Below are 20,284 nucleotides of genomic sequence, written 5' to 3'. Positions count from 1 at the left end.
TTTCCAATTTGTTGGTATGTAGTTGTTCATAATAGTCTCTAATTGATCTTTGTAATTCTGTGGTCACATTTCCTTTTGTCTGAGTACAGTGGACTTTATTGATGGTATGTGACAGGATGTGGCTCCCTAGGCCCCTCTCTTTCCAGGGGGCCTGGCATGGAAACTGTGTCAGGGGGAGATTCTCAGTATGGTGGGAGAGTGAGTGTGGCAGGGACTCCCTAGCAGCTGAGAACCTCTCTAATCCTCTTGTGCTCTTGCTGGGGCTGGTGGTCCAGAGGCTCTTACTCTTTGGAGGCCATGTGGACCATGAGGCCTCCACTACCCTGTTGCCAAATTCATTGTCATACCAGGGAATAAGCTTGACAAAGTAGTCATTGAGGGAAATGCCAGCCCCAGCATCAAATCTGGAAGAGTGAATGTCTGTTAAAGTCAGAGGAGACAACCTGGCACTCACTATAGCCCAGGATGCCCTTGAGGGGGCCCTCCAATGCCTGCTTCACCACCTTTTTGATGGTGTCATATTTGTCAGGTTTCTCCAGATGGCAAGTCAGGTCCAAAATGACACAGAGGTGGGGATATGGAACACCATGCTAGTGAGCTTCCATTCAGCTTGGGGATGACCTTTCCAACAGCTTTGGCAGTGCAAGTAGATGCAGAGATGATGTTCTGTAGAGCCCTGTGGCCATCCTGCCAACGTTTCCAAGAAGGGGCACCCATGATCTTCGGAGTGGTAGTGATTGCATAGGCTGTAGTCATGGGTCCCTCCATAGTGCCAAAGTTGTCATGGATGACCTTGGCCAGAAGGGCTAAGCAGTAGGTGGTGTATGAGGCACTACTAAGGATCTTGAGGTTGTTTTCATACTTCTCATGATTCACACCCCACATAAACATAAGGGGCATCAGCAGAGGGGGCAGAGATGATGGCTCTTTTGGCTTACCCCTCTAAGTGAGCCCCAGCCTTCTCCATGGTAATGGAGATTCTAGTGGGCTCAACAACATAATCAGCACCGCTGTCATTTCACTCGATTTTGGGGGGGATCTTGCTCCTGGAAGATAATGATGGGATTTCCATTGATGTCAGTCTTCTCATTCTGAGCCTTGATGATACTGTGGAACTTGTCATGGGTGGAAGCCTACTGGAACATGTAGGCCAGGTAGTTGAGGTCAATGAAGGCATCATTGATGATGACAATATCCACTTTGCCAGAGCTAAAAGCAGCCTTGGTGACCAGGTGCTTAATGTGGCCAAATTTGTTTACTCTGGCCTTCATTTTCACCTTGTTGCCTCAGGAACACAGCTGGCACTGCATAAAAATATGCAGGTGTCTGTCAAATGGAAAAGAGAAGAGAGCCAGTCTCATTTTTTATGTATCCTTCTCTATTTCTGATTTTTTGGGGTCTTTTCTCTTTGTAATTAGTCTAGCTAAAGGTCCATCACTTTTGTTTCTTTTTAAAAAAACAAGTTTTTTGTTTTGTTGATCCTCTGTATTATTTTAGTCGCCATTTATTTATCCTCTGATCTTTATTTTTTTCTTCTACTAGTAATTTTGGGATTGGTTTATACTTGCTTTTCTAGTTTATTGAGATGCATTGTTATATTAATTTGAAGTCTTTCTACTTCTTTGGTATAGGTATTTATTGCTATAAACTTCCCTCTTAGTACTGCCTTTGTTGTATCCCATATATTTTTGTATGTTGTATTTCCATTTTCATTTGTTTCAAGCATTTTTAAAATTTCCTTCTTAATTACTGACCCATTTGTTGTTCAGGAGCATGTTGTTTAATTTACATGTGTTTGTGTATTTTCCAATGTGTCTCTTATTATTGATTTCTAGTTTTATTCCATTATGGTCAGAAAAGATACTTGATATGATTTCTACTTTTTTGAATTTGTTTAGACTTGCTTTATGGCCCAAGACATGGCCTATTCTAGAGAATGTTCCATGTGCTGATGAAAAGAATGCATATTCTGCAGCAGTTGGGTAAAATGTTCTGTAATGTCAGTTAGGGCCATTAGATCTAGTGTGTAGTTCAACTTCACTATTTCTTTGTTGATTTTCTGTCTGGACGATTTGTCCATTACTGAAAGTGAGGTGTTGAAGTCCCCTACTATTATTGTATTGCAGTCTATTTATCCCTTTAGATCTATTAATGTTTGCTTTATATAAGACTTGAAAGCTCTGGTGTTGGACACATAGATATTCATAATTGACCCATTTATCATTATACAGTGTCTTGTCTTTTTTTTTTTAACAGTCTTTGATTTGTAGTCTATTTTATCTGATATAAGTGTAGCTACTCCTGCTCTTTTTTGGCCTCTGGTTGCATGAGATATCTTTTTCCATCCTTTCACTGTCAGCCTATTTGTGTCTTTATAGGTCAAGTGGGTTTCTTGTAGGCAGCATATAGTTGGGCCTTGTTTCTTAGTCCATTAAGCAACAGTATACCTTTTATTTGGAACATTGAGTCCATTTACATTCAGTATTGTCATCAGTAAGTAAGAGCTTACTGTCATTTTGTTGCTTGTTTTCTGATCCCCTCCCCTTCCCTTCCCTCCCCCCTCCCCCTCCTCTTCCCCCCTCCCCTCCCCTCCCCCCTCCCCTCCCCTCCCTTTCCTTTCCTTTTCTTTCTTTCCGCCTTAGTGGTTAACTAATTTTCTCTGATAGTATGTTTTAATTGACTTTTATTTTTAGCAAATCTATTATAGGTTTTTGCACTGTGGTTACCATGAGGCTTATAAAAACGTCTTATAGATATAACAAATTATTTTAAAGAGATGTCAACTCATCTTAGATCACAAAGAAAAAAATAGAAATAAACAAAGAAAAACAAAAAAAAAAACTCTACATTTTTAACTTTATCCCTCCTCCCACATTTTGACTTCATGTTGTCTCAATTTGCATGTTTTTATATTGCCTATCTTTTAACACCTGTTAAAGATATCAACAAAAAGATTATTATTTTTGATAGATTTGTCTTTTGGACTTCATACTAGAGTTATGAGTGAATTACACACTATAATTACAGTGTTGGAGTATTCTGAGTTCATTAATGCACTTAATTTTACTAGTGGGTTTTATAAATTCAAATGTTTTCTTTTTGCACATTAGTGTTTTTTTTTTTTTTCAAATGGAAGAACTTTAGCATTTCATTTAAGACTGGTGGTGGTGAATTCTCTCAGCTCTTGTTTATCCAGGAAAGATTTTTCTCTCTCTTTCATATTTGAAAGATAGCTTTTCTAGATACAATATTCTTGGATGGCAGTATTTTTTTCTTTCAGCACTTTAAAATGTCATCCCACTTCTTTTTGGCCTGTATGGTTATCATTGAGAAGTCTGTTGTCAGATGAATTGAAGCTTCTTTATGTTATTTGCTTCTTTTCTCTTGCTGCTTTTAGGATATTTTTATCCTTGACTTTTTTTTTTTTTTTTTTCTTGAGATAGGGTCTCACTTTGTCACCCAGGCTGGAGTCCAGTGGTGCAATCACAGGTCACTGCAGCTTCAACCTCCTTTGGCTCAGATGATCCTCCCACATCAGCATCCCAAGTAGCTGGGACCACTGGTGCACACCACCATGCCTGGCTAATTTTTGTATTTGGTTTTTTTTTTTTTGTAGAAATGGGGTTTTACCATGTTGCCCAGGCTGGTCTCAAAATCCTGGGCTCAAGCAATCCACCCACCTTGACCTCCCAAAGTGCTGGAATTATAGGCATGAGCCATCATACCCAGCCTGTCCTTGACCTTTAGGATTTTTTATATGCCTTGGAGTAGTCTTATTTGGATACAATCCATTTCTTTGAGCTTTCTGTACCAGGATATTTATGTCTTTATCAAGTTTTGAAAAGTTTTCTATTATTTCTTTGAATAAGCTTTCTACCCCTTGCTCTTGCTCAACTCCCTCAACACCAATAATTCTTAGATTTGATCTTTTGAGGTAATTTTTTTATATCTTGTAAGCAATCTTTATTCCTTTTCATTTTTTTCTCCTCTGTGTATTTTTAAATAGCCCATTTGAGCTCACTGATTCTTTCCTCTGCTTGCTTCATTCTATTCTTAAGAGCCTCTAATGAATTTTTTGGTTCAGCAAATACATTTTTCCATTCAAAGTTTTCTGTTTGATTTTAAAAAATTATTGAAATCTCTTTGTTAAATTTCTCTGATAAACTTCTAAGCTGCTTTTGTGTGTTATCTTTGAGGTCACTGAGTTTCCTTAAAACTGCTATTTTGAATTATTGATCACAGAGTTCATATATCACTGTCTTATTATGATCAGTCACTGGTTCCTTGCTTTGTCCATTTGGGGATGTCATAGTTTTTTGCTGTTGTTTCTTATGGGTATACATCTATGCCTGTGCATTGAAGCATTAGTTATTTATTGCAGTCTTTTCTTTCTGGGTTGTTTCAGTTTTTGTTGAATATATTTGCTTAGATGTAGGGAGTGTCCAATATTTTAGCTTCCCTGGGCCACATTGGAAGAGGAAGAATTGTCTTGGGCCACACATAAAATGCCCTAACACTAACGATAGCTGATGAGCCAAAAAAATTTTGCAAAACAATCTCATACTGTTTTAAGAAAGTTTATGGATTTGTGTTGGGCCACATTCAAAGCCACCATGGGCTTCATAAGACCCACTGCCCATGTGTTGGACACGCTTAGCTTAGAGAATCATTATAAATTTCCTGTTGATTTTATTTCCTGCTAGGTAGCTGCCTACTTTTCAGCACTAGATGGCACCTTAAGTCCAGGATTGCTTCATTTGTAGTAAGCAATCAAATTACTGCCCATCAGAATAGGGGAGGTCCCAGGGAGCATATTCTAGTGGCGTGGGAAGGTTAGCTAGGTGTTTGTCTCTAGGGGACCTGTGGAACAAACCTCCTACAACATGGTGTTGCTGAACAGCAACTCTGATTTGGTGTTTCCTCTGGCTGAGTTACAGGGTTTGCGGGGCTGGGGATGTCTCACCCTCAGTGTGAAGCCTCCACCTTATGGATCATGAGAATGGGTCACTGTGGCCCCAATATCTCAAGGTAGGACCCTGTCCCATGAGTCAGGGCTGGGTCAAATAAAGGAGCCCCCGCCTCTCAACCACACTCACCCAGGGCTTAGCCTCAGTAACAGGCATATAGGGGCAGGATGAGAAGCCCTGATGTCCTGCCTCTCCTGGGAAGACAGCCCTGCAACCATGGGCTGCACTTGTTTGCAGTCTCCACTTTGCTGATCTGGGAGAGGGTGTGAAGGTGAGGTCTTGGTTCAAATACCGCAGACTCTCACTGTTCTTACTGAATTTTAGCAGATATTCTTGAATAGATGTTGCTGAATTTTCCGTATGCCCTTAGGACCATTTCCAGAGACCTGAAGTGTTTTCCCATCCCTCAACCCCCCTAAATTTTACCAGCTCCACTGAGGAACAGGACAGCAAAGCTCTCCTGCTGTCATGCCAGAAATGGTTCTCTGGAACCTTACTTTAGATGCAATGTTTCTCTGGTTATGATGCTTTAAAGTGAGACATGAAAATGGAAAGATCTAAACACGTTTACTAATATTAATTACTCACTGAAATAATCCATTCTAAAAACAGTGCAAGAAAATGAATGAGCAAAGCTTACAAGAGATTCAGACCTTTTCCCCACTTGTTAATTTAACATACACTATGGAATAACTACTTTGAGCTACAGACTGAGCATTGGCCATAAAATCATTTTCCTGACAATGCGTAGGGCAGAACCAACAGAGTGTATGCTTCATGAAGAAAGGGCTGTGAGTCCAGATTGTCATTTTTGTACACCTGACACTTAGCACAGCATGGGGAACACAGGAGAAGCTCCATAACTATTTGTTGTTAGATTTAATTGACAGAGTCCTTGTCCTTATGAAGTGAATAACCCAGTGGGAGACAGATAAGAAAAATAACTTTGGAAAGAGGCCGAGGTGGGCAGATCACCTGAGGTCAGGAGTTCAAGACCAGCCTGGCCAACATGGGGAAACCTTGTCTCTACTAAAAGTACAAAAATTAGCCAGGTGTGGTGGCGGGTGCCTGTAATCCCGGCTAGTTGGGAGGCTGAGGCAGCAGAATAGCCTGAACCCGGGAGGCGGAGGTTGCAGTGAGTGGAGATCGTGCCACTGCATTCCAGCCTGGGCAACCAGAGTGAGACTCTGTCTCAAAAAGAAAACAAAAGAAAAAAACCAAAAAACTGCAAAATAGTGATACATACAACAAAAGTATTTTGGTAGAGCCATAAACATTTCTATTTGACTATTTCTGATCCACCAAAATAGCAACTTTATATGTCCAACCCAATTTGCACAGGATTCACGAGTTGAGGGAGGGTCTAAAATAGTTTCTGAGTGGAAGCCCTGCTTTTCTGGGTTGAATATGAAGGGTCCCTAAGCACATAAAAGCTCTTTCCTAATTGGTCAGCATTGATGGCCTGAAGAGGAGAGATGGGCAATGCCTGCATGCAGATTTCATGTCCCAACTGTTAGTGGCATCTTTAATTGCTCCATGAGGATTCCACCTGGGATCCAGGTGTAAAGGGAAAGGAAGCTGGGGAAAACCAGACTGATGTCACAGGGACACACTGGGTGGGAATGGGTTGGTTTAAATGAGATGTACTCAGAGGATGAAGAGTCATTTCTGGGATTCCTTGGCAGCTGTGACTAAAAGCAAGTTTGGATATTAACTCTAAAGAATAATCTTATTTTTTGAAATGTGAAATTGACTTCACTTTCAACAGATGAATATCTTCTATGCCATTAAAGCCAATTATAATATTTAATGAACTAGAATGGCAGTAATATTACTCTCATAGCCCAGCTCCTGCTGAATGACTCCCTCTAGGATATTTTCTAGGGTTTTATGCCAATGAAGTTTTTGGTTTTATTTGTTGTAAATAGCAAGACTTCCATTGTTTTACCAAAAAATTTTCAGATCACTCATTTTCACTAAATTTGTAAAATAAAAACATATAGGGCATGTTTTAGTACAATATTTTGATTAAATTAATTTTCTATATTAAAAATGCTTGGTTTCCACCTTTTAGCAATTAATATTCGAAGAAACAAAACATTCGTTCTACTAGAATCAGATGCTGTGAGTTGATTTTGGTAGTTATTTGCTGCTCTGCAGACCTAATTTCAGGCTGCTGTGGTTCTCAGCAGCAATTTGATTTTGTGAATATTATCTTTTGTATTCTGAATCGCATTGCTAAGCAGGGTGGTGTTGTAAAAATAAAAACATAAGGTTCTCTTGTCTGAGTCTGTGTGGGAGTCAGCGATGCTTATTTCTAGCACAAAACGATATTTGTATGGTGAATTTCCCAAATGCTGTTTGACCTTGGAGTTGTTCATTTAATGAAAAAAACTTCAATGCCTACTATGTGCCCAGACCTCTTCTAGGTAGAGACGATACAAGAGTGGTACAGAAGTGAACAACACAGGTAACTGGTCTGGCCTACAAGGATTTCGCATTCTGGGTATTGGAGACTGATTTTAGCAGGAACTTAAAAAGATAATTTCAGGCTGTGATTAGAGCTCTGGAGTAAATAACAAAGAGATATGATAAAATGTAACCTGGGGAGTCAGGCAGTGGCTGAATGGAGGAGGGAGGAGACAACTTCAGAGCACGAGAGGGAAGACTTTTCTGAGGCCATGCCTTTGAGGTGAGGAACATAAGTAATCTTTTGGAGAGCTGGGAAAGTTGTTCTGGTACAGGGTAATATCAAGTGCAAAGGCCCTGGGGCAGTGGGCTTGTTGTATTTGAGAAACAGCAGGTGGGTGTGGCCAAAGCCTACCAAGAGATGACACTGGAGAAGACAGGAGTGTCCTGTAGTGTATGATACACAAGCAGCCATTTTCACAAACAATAACTAAGGCACCTTTCCTTTTCAGATGGTGGAATTGCACGACTTAGAGTATTCGGTACTGGACAAAAAGACTGGACTGCAACTGACCCCAAAGAACCTGCAGACCTAGTGGCCATCGCTTTTGGGGGTGTCTGTGTAGGATTTAGTAATGCTAAGTTTGGGCACCCAAACAATATAATAGGTAAGATGATATTCTTGGAGCTGGCTTATTTAGGAAGTCTGGGTACCGGCATTAAATACCCTAATATGGTCAGAGTGATTTAAAAGGAAAGGCACATCTCAAAGCACAGGAGTGGATGAGATTAATCTTCCATGTGTAGGATTTGATGCCTTTATGACATGAAATAAGTCAACATTACCAATTTTTCTACCTAATTTTGGCCTAAGTAGCTGCTTTAAAAGGAAAAGTAAAATTTAACTAACCCTATGATTGTTTGTGAATTTACTGAAACATTAACTTTAATGAAAATAACTTATGTAGCAATGCTCAGATGCATAAGATCTGTAATTTAATTACTGCAATGTATTCATCCTCATAGTTAAAATCATGCAGTTTACCATTCAACAATGTTATTTTCTGTAGGAGTTGGCGGGGCAAAGTCCATGGCGGATGGTTGGGAAACTGCAAGAAGGCTGGACCGGCCACCAATATTAGAAGTAAGAAGTTAAAAATAACTATGGTTTAAAGTTTTTCTTAAAAGTATTTTTTGGAACTTTTTCTTTTAAATAAACTTTTGCACATTTTAGAAACCTCATATGCATTGTTCTAAATGCTAATTACTATGATTTATATTTTCCAAATTTCCCACTGTTTTCATAATATCAGGGCAGAGACTCAGAAGCCCAAACATACTGGTCATTGCCAGCTACGCCAATGCATTTTTGGAACATTCCTCTGTTTCTTCAATAAAGAAACAAAAGGAGCTGCGATTTAATAATACAAAAGTTATGAATAAATGTGTTGGGAGATCTGGGGAAGAACCACTAGTTTAGTAATGTTTGATATCCGTGTATCTCAGGATTACACCACTTATGTGAACTTGTGATGGACAGGGCGCTCTAGAGTCCATGCAGCTGTTTAATTTGGCCAGTAACTAATTTGAGATAGAGAAACCAAGATGAAGTGAAACAAAAAATACAATGCCTTTCAATTTGCAAATCCCACCAAAAACTTGGTCAGAAAAGTGCCCTCCCCTTCCTAAGTTAGATTTCACGTCACCTGATGCTTTGAGATATCAATGAACAGACTCTCCGTTCTCAAAACTAAGGTTTGAACGCACATCATGTATCAGTATAGGTTTGACCAACAAAATATGTACCTTAAAAGGTCAAAACAAACTAATTAGAGGAACTATGGACTGGATTAGACGAAGATTGCTGCACGTATAACATTTTGCAGGGATCTGTAATTGACATAGAAATTTAGAAAAACTTATCTGGGACCCAATGAACTCACAAATTGGCAAGAGACATTTAAGAAATGATAGCAAAGAGGCAATTTACATGAAAGTGATTTACACATCAGGCCACAGGAAACACTCTTCTATAGTAAGAAATAAAAGAAACACGTCAACCTTTTTCACCTGTTGGTTTTCGGGACTGGTTTCTTGAATGACTCCAAGTTCGTTTACCATTTTCTTCTCTTCTGAATTCCAGAATGATGAGAATGGCATTCTCTTGGTTCCGGGTTGTGAATGGGCAGTTTTCCGATTGGCACATCCTGGAGTAATAACTCGAATTGAAATTGACACAAAATATTTTGAAGGTAAATGCAAAGCCATAAAGAAGTACCCTATAATTGGTTTATTCTAAAGACTGAGTTCTATGGAAGTGGGACTGAGGACACTGGGCTTTCGGTGTGGATTCTCCGTTTAAGCTGTGTAATTTTGAGCATGCTACTTTAACCCTTAGAACGCTGTCTGTCTGTCTGTCTGTCTATCTATCTATCATCTATCTATCTATCTATCTATCTATTATTTATTTTTTTGAGATGGAGTCTTGCTGTGTCGCCCAGGCTGGAGTGCAGTGGAGCAATCTCAGCTCACTGCAACCTCCACCTCCAGGGTCCAAGTGATTCTCCTGCCTCAGCCTCCCGAGTAGCTGGGATTACAGGCATCCTAGACAATACCCAGCTAATTTTGTATTTTTAGTAGAGATGGGTTTTTGCCATGTTGGCCAGGCTGGTCTCGAACTCCTGACCTCAGGTGATTCACCCGCTGCAGCCTCCCAAAGTGCTGGGATTACAGGCCTGAGCCACTGCGCCCGACCCTTATTTATTTATTTTTGAGATGGAGTCTTGCTTTGTCGCCCAGGTTGGAGTGCAGTGGCATGATCTTGGCTCACTGCAACCTCTGCCTCCTGGGTTCAAGCGATTCTTCCTGCCTCGGCCTCCTGAGTAGCTGGGATTGCAGGTGCCCGCCATCATGCGTGGCTAATTTTTGTATTGTTAGTAGAGACGGGGTTTCACCATGTTGACCAGGCTGGTCTTGAACTCCTGACCTCAGGTGATACGCCCGTCTTGGCCTCCCAAAGTGGTGGGATTACAGGCATGAGACACCATGCCCAGCCAACCCTTTGAACTTTAGTAACTCCTCTATAAAATTCACATTTGGGCTGGATGATCCCCAAAGTCACACAAGATTCCATGACACTGTCTGGCTCTTTACCATAGAGGCTCTGCATCCCCCTTGGAAAAAGAGCCTGTGAAAAGCACCGGGATGGGAGGCACCTTTTTACAGAGAAGGGTCCTAAGCAGATTGACCGGGGAAGGGGAGTGACCATTTCTTCCCCAGGCTTCACTTTTAAGGCAGTGGTTCACACATTTTTAAAACCGTACACCTCTATTTGTTTAAAAAATATTTGGACAAACAACCTTGATATTCTGTATTTACTTTCTTATGAAATACATATGTGTATTATTAAGACAATTCAAAAGAAGTTGCTACACTTTTACAATTGTTATGTGACATTTTATAAATACTGGATTGAGTATTCCACGTTAGCCATCTTTGAATAAATAGTGGCATTTTGTATTCATGTTTTGGGTGAGTGGTTTTTATTTTTATTTATTTATTTATTTAATTATACTTTAAGTTTTAGGGTACATGTGTACAACGTGCGGGTTTGTTACATATATATACATGTGCCATGTTGGTGTGCTGCACTGGGTGAGTGGTTTTTAAATGTCTTGGGAATTATTGTGACTTTACTCAATTACTAACCATTATATCAAATTCAAGGCCAGGCTCATCATTAACAGTAGTGCCTATAATTATTTCAAGAAGTCTTGGTAATTTTAACTTATTTTGGAAAGACGGCATTTTATCTGTTTTTTCTTTTAACTATTATTTTAGGTTCAAGGGTAAATGTGCAGGTTTGTTATATAGGTAAACTTGTGTCATGGGGTTTTGGTGTACAGATTATTTTATCACGTAGGTATCAAGTATGGTACCCAATAAGTATTTTTGCCTGATCTCTCTCCTCCCACCCTCCACCTTCAGTTATGCCCCAGTGTCCATGTGTTCCCATTATTTAGCTGCCACTTATGTAAACATATAGTATTTGGTTTTCTGTTCCTGCGTTAGTTTGCCAAGAATAATGCTCTCCAGCTGCATCCATGTTGCTGCAAAGGACATTATCTCATTCCTTTTTGTGGCTGCATAGTATTCCATGTTGTATATGTATCATATTTTCTTTAGCCAGTCTACAATTGATGGACATTTAGGTTGATTCCAGGTCTTTGCTATTGTGAACAGTGCTGCAATGAACATACATGTGCATGTCTTTATGGTAGAATGATTTATATTCCTTTGGGCATATGCCAAATAATGGGATTGCCGAGTCCAATGGTAATTCTGTTTTTAGTTCTTTGAGGAATCGCCACAACACTTTCCACAATGGCCGAACTAATTTACACGCCCACCAGCAGGGTATACATGTTCCCTTTTCTCCACAACCTTGTCAACAACTGTTATTTTTTGATTTTTTCATAACAGCCATTCTGACTGGGAGATTGTATCTCCCAGTGGTTTTGATGTGCATTTCTCTAATGATTAGTGATGTTGGCCATTTTTTCATATGCTTGTTGGCTGCATGTATGTCTTCTTTTGAAAAGCATTTGTTTATGTCCTTGGCCAACTTTTTAATGGGGTTGTTTTTTGCTTGTAAATTTGTTTAAATTCCTTATAGATTCTGGATATTAGACCTTTGAAAGAACCATAGGTTGCAAATAGTTTCTCCCATTCCATAGGTTGTCTGTTTACTCTGCTGATAGTTTATTTTGCTGTGCAGAAGCTCTTTAGTTTAATTAGATCCCATTGTCATTTTTTTTGCTTTTGTTGCAATTGTTTTTGGCATTTTCATCATGAAATCTTTGCCAGTTCCTATGTCCAGAATGGTATTTCCTAAGTTATCTTCCAGGATGTTTATAGTTTTGGGTTTTACATTTAAGCCTTTAATCGATCTTGAGTTGATTTTTGTATATGGTGTAAGGAAGGGGTCCTGTTTCAATCTTCTGCATATGGCTAGCCCATTATCCCAGCACCATTTATTGAATTGGGAGTCATTTCCCCATTGCTTGTTTTTTTAAGACTGCATTTTAGATCTGGTTATGTGGCCATGGTTTTTACTTTTCAATGTGGCTGACTGAGGGTCAGGTGAAATGGCAGTTCTGGATTTTCTTGTTCATACATACTTGCATTTTTTATGGTATCTTTAATCCACAGTTCTCTGCATGAATGGTTTAAAATAACTTACTTACTTTTGTGAGGGATGCTTTAGTTAAAACTAGATAACAAACAGTAAATCCACTTAAGCAGACACCCAAAACTGCAACAGGTCATGAATCTACCACTGTCAATCACTCAGGATACCTCTGGTACATACAATATGATGACTGTAATGGAAATGAGGGAGCATGGCAGTATCCACTTATAGCAATAATATAGTAGGTTATATCAAATAGACAAAGCTTAATATATACATACATATGTATGTATATCAGACAAATAGAAATAGCAGCTCTAATGTTCTCTACTTGCATCCTTTGTGTCCGTATGCACCTCAGGGGCATGTTCGCCCACCCTGGAGACTACCGTTTTAAGAGATGGGCCACAAAGGGGGCATGTGAGCCACAGTCTCCTCTTTTCCAGGGTTCTTGATTAGCAGCTCCTCCTCTGTTGATCCTAAAGAGCTCCAGTAGAAGTTCTCTCTTCTCAAAGAGAGTGGGACCTTTCCCTCAAGGTCCTCTAACCCCACTGAGCCCACGATTCCTACGATATTCCAAAGAGAGAAGAATCTCAGGGCCATATACTCTCACCTGAAGATGACTCAGAAATCCCCAAATACACGTGTGTGGCTGGTGCCCAGCGCTAGCTAACATAAAACTCAGTATTTCCTTTTGATTGTCATGTTAAAAAATATGTCATAGGAAAATATTTTCCAGCTTCATAATAATTTCAGATGAGCCACATAGCAGTCTGCAAGTAATTAAATCTGCAATTGAGGAAGCTTATCAAATACATTCAGATTTCAAAGTGAGAACGCTATACATGCAAATTGAAATGCGCCAGCCCCTTCACATATGGCGGACTGCTTCTGAGTCCTCTGAAAAAGAAATGTCTATTTCATGAGACAATCTGAGCCTCACAAACCGGTTTGTTCCTTCCCTCACATACTTCATACCTTTGCTTTTGCTCAGGAAGAGCAGGGACTTGTTTTTTGCTGGGTTTTTGATCTTATTAAAAAAGCATGATATCCTATACGCCAAACTGAGTGTAAATGCGGGCAGAAAATCACGCTGTGTTTTGCTCCAACAGGCAATGCTCCTGACAGCTGTAAAGTGGATGGGTGCATCCTGACAACTCAGGAAGAAGAAGCCGTGATCAAGCAAAAGTGGATTCTCCCGGCCCACAAGTGGAAACCACTGCTTCCAGTGACCAAGGTTCGTGTGGCATGTTATTAGGATCCAGCACTCAGACTGTGCTATTTCCCTAAGATTCTCTTTTGAAGGATTAGGATACGCTCCAAAGTTTCTGCTCAGTTTAATGGTAAAATGAATGAGGTTTAAAACCCCTATCTGCAAACTTTAAGAAGAAAGGCTCTATTTCTCTCCACTTTTGTATTTCCAAATTTTGTTAGAACAAAATTGTTAAGTGTTCAGAATACATACGTGGAAACATGTCTCTGCATCATGTTTAACTTTCTAGAAGGGGCGACTAGCACATTTAAAGCTCTAATGGAGTGTCCACCTGCAGGATGGACGCTCTGAGATATTCCACAAGTGTCTTCTTTGATTTAGAAAGAGGGTCAGGCTACAGGTGAGAGCTGCTCCCATGTAAAGATAGGAAATAATCTCCGGGAGAGACCAAGATGGTCTCTTCCTTCATTTTCTTATCAATTTGCTTATGTATAATCAACTATTAGAAAGAACTGATGGGCATTTAGGTTGCCCATCAATTGTTTATTGGGGCCTGCTTATTCATGTATTATTTGGGCATCCTATCCCTACTAGCAGATTTTCATGGAAAGCCCAATTGTCATCAATTAATAACTTATTTTAAAGCCCCTTCGGTTAAGTCTAAGCCAAAGGTTTGCCCGGGCCGTGGGCTCACTCGGCCACGCATGTCCTGTTAACAGGCTAGGACCTCTGCATCTGCTTGCTTTTCAGTTGTCTCCCAACCAAAGTCATCTGTTCGATAGCCTGACCCTAGAGCTCCAAGATGTCATCACTCACGCCAGGCTCACCATCGTCCCCGACGGGGGAGTGAGCCGCCTTCGGCTCTGGGGCTTCCCCAGCTCCATCTGCCTCCTGAGGCCCCGGGAGAAGCCCATGATGAAGTTCTCGGTGGGCTTCAAAGCAAACCCTTAACACACACAAAGCCCCGGTGTCGGACACACAGCAGTAATTTCCCAGTCATAGTCTTCTTTTCAAATGTTTTGAACACCTGGTGATTTAATAAAGTGGTCGTCTCACAAATTGATCTCTGTATTTAATGTTGCTATGAGGCATTTAGTAGCTTACATACTGGCTATGGCTGTGACTGGTGGTCTCTAAGGAACTACTGTTTTTGAACATTATAAGATATTAATACTCATAATATCAATATCTGTACCTTCGGTGTGGACTTCCAGTCGTAACATGTAGCCTACTGTCTAGAATCACTCAAGGGGACTGGCCTATCTTTACCCAGAGTAGGAACGATTCTTCCAAAGACCCCCTCTCCCTTTGAATCATTCTTAACCCCAATGAGGATGCGTTCTGAATGGCACACGCCTGACACCGCACACCAGCGGCTATAGCGCGGTTCCTCACCGCCTCCCAGTGGCTCTGCACAGCTCCTCCTCTGGTGGAAAAGCTCAAATTCCCCACTCTGGGCCAGGAGTCCTGGAAGACACTGGGGCTGAACCGGTCAAATTCAACCTAAGATCAAAGAAACAGAGGCTCAAAAAATGTGAAGCAGATCCCAGCACCCATCCAATGTTGATTGTCAAGATGGTCCTGGTCCCTCCCTAACCCTCCTCTCTACCGCTTCTACGGAGGAAGGCGGCGAGTGTAGGGGGAGGAGGCACGGTGGGCGTCCCGGGGCGCTCAGCACAATCATGCTAGCCTCCTCCTCCTCCTCTTTTCCTGAGCTCTGCCGCCACGCCCCTCACCTGCCCGGGCTCCCCGTTGCCCCCTCACCTGTCTCCGCCCTGTGCCGCGCATCACCTGCTTGGGCTCCCCATTGCCCCCTCACCTGTCCCCGCCCTGTGCCGCCGCCTCACCTGCCCGGGTTCCCCGTTGCCCCGTCTCCTGCCCCCGCCCCGCGCCCCTCGCCCTGGCGGCCAGGCGGTCACAATCGCCCAGGGTCGCGTCAACACGCAGCCTCCGCCCGCCTGGCAGCCCCGTCCAGTCCCCGTCCCGTCCCCGTCCTGCGCCAGCGGCTGGAGCGGACCTCCCGTCGGCGGTGCCTGGGCCTGGGCGCGGCTCTGCAGGCGTCGCTGCCCGCGCTGCCGCAGCCTCTCGGCCCCGGCGAGCGAGGAGCGGGGCGCGGCTATGGGAACTCGCGGGCCCTCCACGCTGGTGGACACCACGCCCGCCAAGACCATCGTGGTGTACCGCAACGGGGACCCGTTCTACGTGGGCAAGAAGTTCGTGCTGTCGCGGAGCCGCGCGGCCACCTTCGAGGCGCTGCTGGAGCAGCTCACGGAGCAGGTGGACGTCCCGTTCGGCGTGCGCCGCCTCTTCACGCCCACGCGTGGGCACCGGGTGCTGGGGCTGGACGCGCTGCAGGCGGGCGGCAAGTACGTGGCGGCGGGCCGCGAGCGCTTCAAGGAGCTCGAGTAAGTGCGCCCGCGCCCCCCACGCGCCCTGCGCCCCTCCCCGCCCTCTTGGGTCTGAGCGTGGTCAGGGCCGTGCTCCCCAGGTGTCCTCCCCAGGCTTCCCTCCCGGCTCGGGCGCCCATCTTTCGGGGTGGATCCAGCGCCGCCGGCGTCGGGCCGCCCCAGGCCACGTGGTTTCCTGGGGGCGAAGCCGAGGCAGCCCCGCCCCCAGGGTCCCTTCCTATGGGGCAGGGCGGGCCCTGGCCGGCAGTGATTCAGGACCGCCCCAGAGACGGCCAGGAGGGCGTGGGGGAGGGGCATGGGGCAGAAACGGGGGTGTGGAGGAGGGTGTGGGGGAGGGGTGTGGAGAGGGGCGTGGGGGAGGGGTGTGGAGAGGGGCGTGGGGGAGGGGTGTGGAGGGGGCGTGGGGGAGGGGTGTGGAGGAGGGCGTGGGGGAGGGGTGTGGAGGAGGGCATGGAGGAGGGCGTGGGGGAGGGGTGTGGAGAGGGGCGTGGGGGGAGTGGGGGGCGTGGGGGAGGGGTGTGGAGAGGGGCGTGGGGGGAGTGGGGAGCGTGGGGGAGGGGTGTGGAGAGGGGCGTGGGGGAGGGGTGTGGAGGAGGGTGTGGGGGAGGGGTGTGGAGAGGGGCGTGGGGGAGGGGTGTGGAGAGGGGCGTGGGGGAGGGGTGTGGAGGGGGCGTGGGGGAGGGGTGTGGATGAGGGCGTGGGGGAGGGGTGTGGAGGAGGGCATGGAGGAGGGCGTGGGGGAGGGGTGTGGAGAGGGGCGTGGGGGGAGTGGGAGGCGTGGGGGAGGGGTGTGGAGAGGGGCGTGGGGGGAGTGGGGAGCGTGGGGGAGGGGTGTGGAGAGGGGCGTGGGGGGGAGTGGGGGGCGTGGGGGAGGGGTGTGGAGAGGGGCTTGGGGGAGGGGTGTGGAGGAGGGCGTGGGGGAGGGGTGTGGAGGAGGGCGTGGGGGAGGGGTGTGGAGGAGGGCTTGGGGGAGGGGTGTGGAGAGGGGCGTGGGGGAGGGGTGTGGAGAGGGGCGTGGGGGAGGGGTGTGGAGGGGGCGTGGGGGGAGTGGGGGGCGTGGGGGAGGGGTGTGGAGAGGGGCGTGGGGGGCGTGGGGAGGAGTGTAGGGGAGGGGGGAGGGGCGTGGGGGGCAGGGCCTGGGAATGGGGCGGGTTGGGCAGTTCTCATTTGAAATCGCTCAGGGTGACCCCTCTCACTCTGTGTCCGTCACTTGGTCCTGCGTGCATTTTCAAGCTTGCCTTTAATTAAACTATTGCCCTCCCACGGTTTGTGTCTGTAATCCCATTATTGCAGCCTGTGTCTGCTTTCTGTGATCTCAGCTGCTTTTCTCTCCTGATCCTCTGTTTCCTTGTAGGTTTACTTATTTTTTGACTGTGAACTACTCCTTTTGTATAGCTTTGTGTGGGGACATTCTTCAGGGCTGAGATAAAAGTGAGATTCCCCAGAGAGAATTTCCATTTTCTTCTTTCAAATGCTCTCCGTTCAAAAATGCTCTGAATTAAATCAGCAGCTTGAGTTTTGTTTGTTGTTTTTTGAAAAAGTAGTAGGATTTAGTATGAGGGCTGGTGTATGGTTCCAAATTCTTAGTGGCATTTGCAAAGATGTGAATTTACCATTCAGTTGTTTCTGAAGAAAAATCCTAAGTCACAGGCATCACAGTTGCTAAGAGGTAGAATCTGGATTAGCATATTTCAGATTGAAATTTATTACTATGATAATCCTGTTATGTATGAGAATTCATGGACAAAATTATATTCCTTTATAGCCATGTGATTTGTGATTATTTTTTCCAAGCTAGTCAGATGGTGTGAATATCTAGAACTGACATCCTACCCAGGATCCAGTGTTCAGTGCTGATTTACAATTAAAGAATATGTGTCTACAAAAACTGCCTTTAAAGTCCTTTTCGATACATATATAATGAAAAGTATTTAATTTTATCCCAAGACATTTCCTTGTAAAATTGGCCTGTGTTTTACATGTTAGCAAGTGAGGAAGGAAACCTATCAAGCACCTGCCACGAAGCCTGGAGTATGCCTGGGAGATGTTACTCTTTCCCCTTGCTGTGGGGCTGGATATTTTCTAACAGACCCTGTTGTACCTCCAGTTTTGTAGAGAGAGTCTCGAGTCTCATGGTTTATTTAAAATGTTTTGGACATGTAGCAAAAATATTGAGAAAAAATTGAGATGTTTTTCTTCCCAGTGCTCTTACTGTTTATTTTACTTTTTGGGAGGAAAGAAATGTCACCCACTGCAGAGGGAGGAGAGTTGGGGTCCGTGTGGCAGACAGCCTGGGTTATTTTGCATTATCTATTATCCATGCATCTTCACTGCTGTAAAATAGATGAGCCATGTCTGCATGTGAAGTTCAACATAGAGAGCACGTGGGGTTCCTTTTCTTCAGTTTTTTTTAGGTCAATGAGTCTGAAATTGGAATTCAGACTTTGGTGAACAAAGCTCTGAAAAATGTGGCTGGATTTTCACTGGTATTAGTAAAGTAAACTAGCTCTTGGAAATTTATATTCTGTAATTGCTAAGCCATTGAGCAGTTCAATTAATTTTCACTGGAAAATAATATTCTAATTGTGTCACCAGCAAATGAGCTTTGAAGTGAAGCCTGTTGATATATTAGTGATCCGGGAGCTCCCCTCATAATAGTGGTTTCAAGATGGTGCATTAAAAAGACAAACACCAACAAATCTATCCAATATCCAGTCATTACTCAGACATTTCCTGCATTTCCTGGAAGAAAATAATTTGAGACCCAAAGGACATAATTTTTTCTTTATAAAACAAAATATTATAAGATAATAATTACTTTTCAAAACAATTACGTGTCATATAAAGCCTAGAATTAATATTTCTTTTGTGGAGAAAGCCACATTTACAACAAAATCTAAATCAGGGTGTTGTGTATGTGTGCACGCATGTGTGTGTGCGTGTGTGTGTGTGTATGTGTTTAGGGGAAGGACCCCAAAGAATTTGAATGCTTAGGAATATTACCCTGTTTACTTTAGAGCTTGTTGCTGAGACATGAGTGTGAACATGCTATTTGAATCAAACTCTCCTCGTTCTTCCTCAACCCAGCCTTTTCCTCTCATCTCCCTGGCCACCCATTTGTACCTGGGAACTAGCCGCAGATGACAGGAGAAAGAGGAAAAGTGGGTGGAGAGGAAGTTGTGATAGATGACAGGAATGTTGGCCTCAGAGCCAGAGACTGGTGGAATTTAATCCTGGCTTTGTCTACCTGAGTAACGTTCAGCAAGGGAAATAACCTCTCCAAGACTTGGTTTCCTCATCCATAAAGCAGGCTGGCTTCACATCCACTCTGCGGTACGGTTGGGAGAATGGAATGAATGCAGTAGGGTAAGGTGCCTGGCACGGATTCTCATGGGTGGTTTCTTCCCTTGCTTTGTTCTCTGGAAGTAGCCAGGAGGGAGCTTGCACCTCATGGTCCCATCACTGCTTCACAGAGCCACTTCCCGCCCACCTCAGGGCAAGCCAAGCCCACCCAGCAGGCTTCTCTATGTGCCTGAGTTAAAGACCTCAGGTCATGGGCTGTCTGAGGAACTATTTGTCCTTTCTTTCTGTTTTTGTAAGTTCTTGGGAGTGCAACATTGAAATAATAAATAGTATTTTGTGTTTTTGTAGGATCTTTTTATGCTTTTTTTCTGTGTTAAATTTTATTTTTTGGTTCCATGTAATGAAAATCAGATGTCTCATTTGGGAGATTAATGTTCATAAACAAATATGGAATTTGGGAATTTAGAACAAATTTAAAATATTTATTTGGAAAACAGGAAGACTAGACTAAGCTAGTGAAGAGTGCATACAAGGGCCTCTAAGCAAGTGGAGAGGCTCAGGCTGAACTCAGCCAGCAGCCATGTTTTGTTCAGTTCATACAATTTTCAAAGATTTGAGTTGGCTGCAACATTTTATAATTGGGAGAATTCATGTAATAATATGAACTTTTGGTCTCCCTTGGAAAAAATAGAGGATTTGATTGTTCAGAGGACTTGGTTGTAGCTGCGTGCATCTCCACTATCTGGACCTGTGAGGCCCTGTCCGCCTCAGAAGGGAAAGGATGGTCCCACCA

The 20,284-nt window shown here is 43.6% G+C and overlaps 2 protein-coding genes and 1 long non-coding RNA gene across 8 annotated transcripts in view; 2 read left to right on the top strand and 1 right to left on the bottom strand.

Annotated features, from left to right (window-relative positions):
- ALLC (allantoicase) overlaps positions 1–14,839 on the top strand; it is a 54,212-nt gene extending 39,373 nt beyond the window's left edge. For both annotated transcript variants that reach the window (XM_525676.7, XM_063789348.1), the window contains 5 exons: positions 7,889–8,044; positions 8,447–8,520; positions 9,520–9,628; positions 13,680–13,804; positions 14,531–14,839. In XM_525676.7, coding sequence (XP_525676.4) covers positions 7,889–8,044; positions 8,447–8,520; positions 9,520–9,628; positions 13,680–13,804; positions 14,531–14,731 — 665 coding nt within the window. In that variant the 3' untranslated portion in view covers positions 14,732–14,839. The remainder of the gene's footprint in view (positions 1–7,888; positions 8,045–8,446; positions 8,521–9,519; positions 9,629–13,679; positions 13,805–14,530) is intronic.
- LOC107972098 (uncharacterized) lies at positions 14,723–15,657 on the bottom strand. Its single transcript, XR_001714900.2, has 3 exons — positions 15,600–15,657; positions 15,176–15,283; positions 14,723–14,807 (listed from the first exon to the last, which is right to left on the bottom strand). It is a non-coding gene; the product is annotated as an uncharacterized LOC107972098 (long non-coding RNA).
- A 44-nt stretch (positions 15,658–15,701) lies between these two features.
- DCDC2C (doublecortin domain containing 2C) overlaps positions 15,702–20,284 on the top strand; it is a 139,375-nt gene continuing 134,792 nt past the window's right edge. For 2 of the 5 annotated variants that reach the window (XM_016946384.3, XM_016946387.3), the window contains exon 1: positions 15,722–16,185. In XM_016946384.3, coding sequence (XP_016801873.1) covers positions 15,899–16,185 — 287 coding nt within the window. In that variant the 5' untranslated portion in view covers positions 15,722–15,898. Of the gene's footprint in view, positions 16,186–20,284 lie in introns of all 5 variants that reach the window. The other 3 variants (XM_016946397.3, XM_054677682.2, XM_525678.8) reach the window with 2 other exon arrangements.

The sequence above is a fragment of the Pan troglodytes genome, chromosome 12, assembly GCF_028858775.2.
Source record: "Pan troglodytes isolate AG18354 chromosome 12, NHGRI_mPanTro3-v2.0_pri, whole genome shotgun sequence".
NCBI lineage: Eukaryota > Metazoa > Chordata > Mammalia > Primates > Hominidae > Pan > Pan troglodytes.
The sequence above is the reverse complement of the archived record's forward strand: the minus strand, read 5'-3'. Positions and strand labels throughout refer to the sequence as shown.